Below are 8,692 nucleotides of genomic sequence, written 5' to 3' on the forward strand. Positions count from 1 at the left end.
GAGGAAGGTGCTAGGCAGAGCAAAACTCAACTTTGAAGAAATGAGCACCATTCTCACAGAAGCAGAGGCCATAATCAACTCTAGGCCCCTATGTGCACAATGAGGTGAACGAACCACAACCGTTGACACCCGCTCACTTCTTAGTGGGTCAGAGACTCACATGCATACCTCCTAAGCCATTTCCAGCAGACACTCATCACCTAACAGTGAACAAAGGAGAAATGATAAGGAGATGGAGATACAGACAAAGACTCATGACCAACTTCTGGAACAGCCGGCGAAGGGAATATTTGCTGGACTTGAAGTCTGCACATCACTGCGGCTCTCCATGCTGAAAGTGGGAGATGTTGTACTCATCAGCGAGGATAACATTCCAAGGCAGTCCTGGAAGCTAGGAAGGATTGAGGAGTTGTTTCCAGGCCGGGATGGCCTTGTTCGTTCATGTGCTGTTCGCACTACTACAGGGACTGTGTTAAGGAGACCCATCCAGTTACTGTATTCTTTAGAAATTTAGATGAACTACTGTTCATCTGGGGGAGGATGTTGTAACTGTACTTGATAGAGTTTAGTTAGAAGTTAGATAAGCTTTAAGTTGGTCAAAGGACTGCATTACCCAGAATGCACCTTAATGGAAACAGGAAGTTAGCGGGGAGATTTAGCGAAAGAAAAAAGCTGTTATGTTGTGAACGAGTTAACGTGGAGTATTCATTCAGTAAAGGAAGCTTCTAATTTTCTTTTTCAACATTATATTAAACTTTCATGTTTCCAGTGATATACAGAAATAAGAGTTCTTTCACATCAAAGGGAATATCAAAGGCAGCTAGATTATTGTCCATCATTCGAACTGTCCTTCCTTGCAAGTCAGGTATTTATGAGATAACATAGAACAACACTTGGATGAGAGTACAAAGTATATGACCTGACTAAATCAAATAGAGAGAAAAGGAAAAAAACAAACAAACAAACAAACAACAAAAAAACCCAACAACAAAACAAAACAGACAAAAAAAAAAAAAGCCACAAAAAAAAACACAAAAAAAAAAAAACAAAAACAAACGAAGAGCAACAACAGCCTGAACAACAAAGGTTTCTCTATTATATCTAGGGTTAGCCCAATTATTTCTCTATTGTGCATGGTTCAAAAAATACAAACTGAGATATACATTTCACACAGATTTAAGAAATCAAATATCAAGGTAAAGGAAAGTATTTTAAGAAACTGCAGAGGACCACTGATGACTACGCCTTATCTGCCTCACTTCCCACAATACTCAAATCCACACTCTCCATATATTCCATAAAAGGATCCAAAATGCTTTGAAATAGTGACAGTTTTCCCTTTATGATGTAGGTAATCTTCTCCATAGGTAAAGTTGTGGATATTTCCTTAATCCAGTTAATGAATTTTGGTTTACTGGTACTCCTCCACGAGAGTGCTATGACTCTTTTTGCATGCAATAAACATAAATCCAGGGCAGTGATTATTTTTCTAGATATATGATGTCTATCAGGATATAAACCTAGAATAAACACTTTAGGGTCAAGATCTAATTTTATACCTAGAATAATCTCTACAGCTTGTTTGATCTCCCACCAGAACTGTTGGACTTTATTGCATTCCCAGTCACAGTGGAAAAATGTCCCCTTCTCCTCTCCACACCTGATACACAAGTCTGGGATGGCCCCATTATACTTATTAAGCTTTTCTGGCATCACATAGATCCTCATTAGCCAGTTATATTGTAGTACTCTGAGGCGAGTATTGGTAGTTTGTGTTTGTGCTGCATCACACGCTTCTTCCCAATCCTCAGAGGACAAATCCTCCTGTAAATCTTCCCTCCAGGCATTAAGTTTCCATAGAGAAGACTCAGAGGATCCCTCTGCTAACATGTTATATAGTTTGGAGATATTCCCTTTCCAAAGCAATTATTTTTCATTACCGTTTCCAAAGTGGACAACGGGGTGATCGACACACACTGATTTTGAGATGACCTAATGAAGTTTTTCACCTGTAGATATTTAAATTGATGTTTGCTTGGGATATCATATCTGGCAATCAACTCCTCAAATGACATCAAAATCCCGCCCTCTGATCCCATTAGATCCCCTATTGTCTTTAAACCTTTTGGCCCACTTCTTAAAACCAGAGTCTGCTCTGCCTGGAGGGAAAAAGTGGTTACCCCATATTGGGCTGAAGCATGACAGAGAGGAGGATTCACCTAAATAGTTTTTAACCTGATACCAAATTATAATCATATTTCTGACTATTGGATTTTTTTGTCATTTTTTTCAGCACTTTTTATGCTGTACTGAGGGAGAGGAAGTGGGACTGAGCAGTCTTCACTATTCATCCAAGGTGGGGGGGACTTATCAGTAAAATAATACATCAACGTCCTCAATTGAGCTGCCCAATAGTACCAAAGTGGATTGGGGCATCTGAGGCCTCCTCTATCATACGGTAGGTACAAGAGTGACAAACGTAGCCTCGGTCGCCTATTATTCCACAAAAAACGTACAAAAATTTTTCTAAGAAGTGAGAACAAATTAGCAGGAGGTGGCAATGGGATGTTCTGAAACAAATACAGAAGTTTGGACGGTATATTTAATTTAAGGACATTAATTCTTGCTATAAGTGATAAGGGCAAGGAGTTCCATCTATCTATAGAGGAAGTAATTGAGTCTATTATGGGGGTGTAGTTAACCCCGACAATATCTCTTACACATGGTACTATCCTGATCCCCAAATATGTAAAACAGTCAACCTTTTTAAATTGGAAAGAATTTCCAGCACTGTTTCTTTCTTCTGAGTTAAGTAACATTAATGAAGATTTTTTCTTTGTTTACTTTATATCCTGATATCCTTCCAAATGTGTTTATTAGATCTAACAAGGCTGGAATTGAGTTTTTCAATTTTTCCAAGAAAAGAATGACATCACCAGCAAATAAAGCAATTCTGTGTTCTTGCTGGCCTACTGACAAACCGATTATGTTTTTATGGGACCGCACCGCAATGGCAAAGGGTTCAATTGCTAGAATAAATAATAAGGGGGACAAAGGGCACCCCTGCCTACATCCCGTTTGATTTTAAATGATTTAGATATATTTCCATTTGTTAATATTTCAGCATAAGGTTCGTTATATAAAAGTTTAACCCACCGACAGAAATTATCCCCACAGCCAAATCTTTTTAATATTTCAAATAAATAGGGCCATTCAACTCTGTCAAAAGCTCTTTCGGCATCCAATGATAGCAAAGCGATGTCTGGTTTTTCTTCCTGATTATGAAGAATATCCAACACTCGTCTCACATCATGAAATCCCTGTCTACCTACAATAAATCCATTCTGGTCACGAGCAATTATGTCAGGTAATATTCTCTCTAGTCTTCGAGCCAAAATTTTGCAAAGTTTCTTTAGGTCCACATTGAGAAGGCTTATTGGTCTTAGGGTTTCGCATTTATTGCAAGGTTTACCAGGTTTGGGCAGTAAAGTTATCAGGGCTCCTCTTAATGAAACAGGGAGAGTTCCCTTTTCAAATGAATCCGAAAACATGTCAAAAAGAGGGGACAACAATTTATCTTTAAATTTTTTATAAATTTCTGTCGGCAACCCATCTGGGCCTGGGACTTTACTTGTTTTCAAATGATCTATTGCTTTAGATATTTCCTCCTTAGTTATAGCTGAACCAAGATCTGCACTTATCAGTCCTGAGATGTTGGGTATTTGGAGGGTATCTAAGAAAAGATTTTGCTCCTGTTTGTTATGTGTTATGTCTGAGCTGTATAATTTTTCAAAGAAGACTTAAAAGTTTCATTGATTTCTAGAGGGTCAACAATAATCTGTCCATCACTGTTTTCAACTGAGGTAATTTTTTTCTCATTTTGTAATTGTCGGAGGCGCCAGGCTAATAGTTTCCCAGGCTTTTCCCCTTGTTCATAAAATGCCTGCTTAAGACACAAGATATGAGGCTGCTTTAGAGGCGGAAAGTTCGTTATACTGTGTTCTTAATAGCAGAAGTTTTCGATGGGTGTTTGGACATAACGTTTGATAATATTCCCCCTAAAGCAGCTCAATTTCTGCCTCCAACTTTTTTGTTTCCTGATAACTTTGTTTTGTCTTATAACTCATGAAGCTAATTATCTGACCTCTTAAGTAGGCCTTAAAGGCTTCCCACCGTGAAGAGGATGGTGTTTCATTTGTATTGGTTTCAAAAAATACATAAATTTGATTATCTATGAAAGATATGAATTCTGAATCTAGGAGCCATTTTTGTTTAAATCTCCATCTAGGGGAGTCTGTCCTTAGTCTTAAATCTTCATATAATAATGAGTTCGGTGCATGGTCAGATATTAAGATGCTATCATAGTGACAGTCCTTTATTTTGTGTCTCAAATTGACAGAAACTAAAAAATAATCAATACGTGAATATGATTTATGTATATTGGAATAACAGGAGTATTTTAAACCCTTGGTATTCATATCCCTCCAAATATCTGTCAGATTAAGTTCCTTCATAAAATGTTTTATTGTTGGTCTACTTTTAAAATGGGAGTTATCAATACCTGTGCTCCTATCCAATTCTGGGTTCAATGTGCAGTTAAAATCCCCTGCTATAATATAGTTACCAGACAGAGATGAAATTGTAAGAAAAAGATTATGGAAAAACTTTGGGTCATCAGTGTTGGGAGCATAGATATTTATCAGGTTTATTTTTTCCGTAATAAGTGTGCCCTGTAGAATAATATACCTCCCAGTTTTGTCTTTAATAACCCTTGTCACATGAAATGGTATGGATTTATGAATTAAAATCATAATCCCTCTTGCCTGAGAAGTAAAAGATGCTGAATATATACTGCCCTGCCACCTCCTCCTAATTTTTGCCTCTTGACTAGATAACAGGTGGGTTTCCTGAAGTAGCATGATATCTGAGTGTATAGATTTCACCCTAGTCATTACCTGTTTAACCTTTTTCAGTTTTTGTAGTCCTCTGCAGTTCAAGAAGACATTTTAATCCTTAGTCCACCAGACATAACGTATATCATTGAAGTTTCTCTGTGTCCAAATACAGAGAAACAAAAAACACCTGGACCTTAAAAACTATGTCCATAATAATAATGAAAACTGAACTCTAGACCCCTTTAATGTAAAACTTTGTTACCCACCTCCCTCCCCCCTATATGTATTGGTACCTATCTAACAGCTGATGGCTGTTCCACACAGAAGTGAGGATCAACCGACTGTGCCTGAACACTTTTTCTCTTACCTCACCCCACTACATAAACAGAAAACTCGTTATTAAATACGTTCAGAAAGTTAGGCTATTAATTTTGGCTGTGAGCCTCTGGGCCAACATATGACAAGTATAATAACAAACAAGCTATTTTATCCTCCTTAATTAGCTTAAGGCTCATTGATTATACATCCATATCAATACACTGCGATGTAATGGTGCCTACATTATCTCACCCAGGTCCACTTTCTGCTCTGTGTCCTCACAAGTTCTCTGCTTCAGCTGGCTGGTTAAAGATGCGAGACTGTCCGTTGTGTGTCACCAGCAGCTGTGCGGGAGGAATCATACCGTATCGGATCCCCATGGCACGAAGCTGTTGTCTCACAGCATCAAACTCTTGTTCTGTTTTTTGTGCACGCCGGTTGCGAGGTCCTCGTAGAATCTCACCAGGTTGTTCTCGAAGAGAATCTGTCCCTTTGCCCTGGAGGCTCTCATCACAGTCGTTTTATCCTTGTAATTTAAGAACTTCATGATGAGAGTCCTTGGTGCAGCGATGTTTGATGTACTCTTTTGGCCGACCCGATGCGCTCTCTCCAGTATCAGAGCACTGCGTGACGGTGCCAAGTTCAGAGCTTCAGGTAGCCAGTTTTCTAAGAAGGCGCACGCGTCCTCTCCCTTTGCGCCCTCGGGTAGGTTAACCAGTCTTGGAAGTTTCTATTTTTAAGTCCGGAGTCAGGCCTCTTTATTTTTGAACATAGATCAGGAAGAGTCTACAAACTCACTGGTTTGTTTTCTGGAATCTATAGAGTTTCCTGTTGCCATGCAACGGGTTGTGCCATCAACACAGATAGCCACCATATCTGGACTACAAGCAGGGCAGACAAGAGGGGCCTCTCCAAGCAGGTGGTTCGCCTCGGAGTTGCAGTAGATGTACTGCAGGAAGCTTCTTTGAAACACATCAGAATTAACTTGGCCAGTCTGAAATAAACAAAATATGGTTCTGCTTTTAAAGAAAAAAAAATCAAGGATTTATGATTTTGAATGTTTTTTTCCAAACAAAACAATGATACCAAAGACTACTTTTTTCTAGTATGGTCAACAGTCTATTAACTTGAACATTTCAAGGACCTATTGTGATGACTTGTGTACCCTGACATTCTTATGATTGTGTGCTACTTGAGTACATCTGATTACTTAGCCATTCTATTTACTTGCATTTCTACTAAGTGGAACATTAGTCTTTCAGCATCATAACTGTACTCACTCTTCCGAAATGTTTTGTCCGTTGGTCCAGCATTGCTGTAAAAGCTTGTCTGGACATTCCTGGAGCAGCAGTTTTCATGGCCTCGAAAGAGTGGAACAGATCTTCCTGCAACAAGGTCTGTGCCTGCATGGTGGCAGGCCAGTAACCACTTTTCACCATCTCTTTCATATCTGGTGTCCATTGCTTGCTGCAATTTTTGCAGAGGAGCAATGGAAGTTTAAGATCATAACGGCCTGAGAGCAAACAAAAGACACATTTAAAAAACAAAAAACTATCAACTGAAGTAATTTGCCAGATAAACAATGGTATTTTTTCTACAATCCTACCATTAATACAAATAAGAATGATGGCCCTGCCAGCAGAGACCACAAGATCTGAAGCCTCACAGGAACAGATCTCTGGAAGACTTAGTGGCAGCAAACAATCTACAAGCCAAAGAACAGTCAGGGGGAAAACTAAAAATCATTTATCAATAATAAAATCAAATTCAAGATCAGAATGGGTTTTAAAAAATCCCAGTCAGTTAAAAATAAGATACCCACCTTGTTCACAGATGATATTTTTGCCTTCATGTCTTTTCACACATTTATTTGGGGAAATGTATTCATAAAACCCGTTTATGATGGTTTTCCGGTTGTGTAGAATGTGATTTTGATGGAAACTGCAGTCACATTCTGAACAAAACCATTCCAAAGGCATGCACTCCCCACAACAAATGACTGCTTCTCCAAAGTGGCAGTGCTGGCATTTTCTTGGAGAAATGTGTTCTGATGACAGGAGGTTGTTGATGTTCTGGGGCCTTGCTTCTTGCCAACATCGTTGAACAACCCCCTGTCTCTGACCCCAAGCTGTCGATGCCTGTTGGTGTGAATCTTGAACCCCAATGCCCTCTGATTCACTAATAAGATCCTGGAGCCTCTGAAGATTAAAGTCTCAAAAGAGCAAAGAGGAAAAAACAAAAATGACAATAGTGCAGTGCTTAAGTACCACGGCCACTGAATTCTTTGGCATTTTCCCTGCTTTGATAGAGCAACAGTTTTCTCTTTTTACATGTTTGAAATAAACCATAACTACTTGTTTAGTTACAATAAAGTAGGTGTTGGAGGACAGAAGGATAATTGGAAATGTGGCAATAAAGCCATGACTCTTAAGATTCAGTGACTGAGGGTACTCAATCGTCAAGCAAATCAACAAAATCACTGTGGTCTGATGCTGTTGTATATAGTTTTTTTTACCTGCGCCATCAAGAATAATCTTGTGGCACTAAATTATGTTAATTTGATTTCTGCTTAATTTTAAGAAAGCTTTCAAGGGTTAGCTGGCTGGTTATTGACACAGCATCAATGGAATATCATTTTGCGGAGCAACAGCAAAGATGTAATAAGGCTTTATTTTAAAAATTAAGCCCCTTTTGACATTAGGCGTACAGCATTTTAGAAACTATATTTGAGGGATTTATTGTACTTACCAGGATCTTGGTGGCTGGCACAAGGTGAGTCTAAAATGGGAGTGCTTGGAGAAGTTCCAACTGTGTGAAAATAGAAATGACATGAACAAGTGTTTTAAACTCGTTTCCAGCTGTACAAGGAACTACACATCTTGAAAACTAAACAGTGAATTCTTGAGAAAAAATAAAACTTTAAAAACTAAACCCAAATTTATGCAGCAATATAATGTATTACATGCATTTTTTAAAGCTTTTTTTATACATTAATGGTTTTGACATGAATTCTATTAATTAGAAACTGACCAGATGATCCTTTTTTTGTTCGTTTAGAGGAAACCACACGCAGTCCATCCAGGTCCCTCTTCAACCAGGTCACATTTGACTGTTTCTTCCCTTTATTTGACTCCCTTTTATGTTTCTTTATGAACACAGTAAAGTAGAAGGGTTAAAAAGGAACAACAAAAATTAAATTACTTATTACTTACTCCATATAGTGAGATGACAACTTGCCTGTAAATCTTCGACAAATGCATCCCCCAACAAAAGAGCAGCCTCAAGTTTGTTGTGGCTTGACATTGTACTAAAATAGAAAAAAATAGGATTAGTTGGATATGAAAATCATTTACTCAGACTTTCTGGCTTTAATAACTAAAAGGGAAATCATGACCCAAACTGAAAAAAAAAAAGTTTCTGTTATAGGCTATAGTTTCAGTGTCAAAGTTTTCCAAGAGCAAATAGCCTTTTATTTCGAC

The 8,692-nt window shown here is 38.3% G+C and overlaps 1 protein-coding gene across 1 annotated transcript; it reads right to left on the reverse strand.

Annotated features, from left to right (window-relative positions):
• Positions 1 to 5,610: 5,610 nt before the first annotated feature.
• On the reverse strand, positions 5,611 to 8,352 carry LOC121508745. The gene is made up of 7 exons (XM_041785808.1): positions 8,244 to 8,352; positions 7,962 to 8,021; positions 7,036 to 7,425; positions 6,820 to 6,918; positions 6,494 to 6,726; positions 6,049 to 6,207; positions 5,611 to 5,943 (listed from the first exon to the last, which is right to left on the reverse strand). The coding sequence occupies exons 3-7, from the start codon at positions 7,190 to 7,192 to the stop codon at positions 5,611 to 5,613; spliced, it is 981 nt and encodes a 326-aa protein (XP_041641742.1). The 5' UTR covers positions 7,193 to 7,425; positions 7,962 to 8,021; positions 8,244 to 8,352.
• Positions 8,353 to 8,692: the final 340 nt, after the last annotated feature.

This window comes from Cheilinus undulatus, linkage group 4, assembly GCF_018320785.1.
Source record: "Cheilinus undulatus linkage group 4, ASM1832078v1, whole genome shotgun sequence".
NCBI lineage: Eukaryota > Metazoa > Chordata > Actinopteri > Labriformes > Labridae > Cheilinus > Cheilinus undulatus.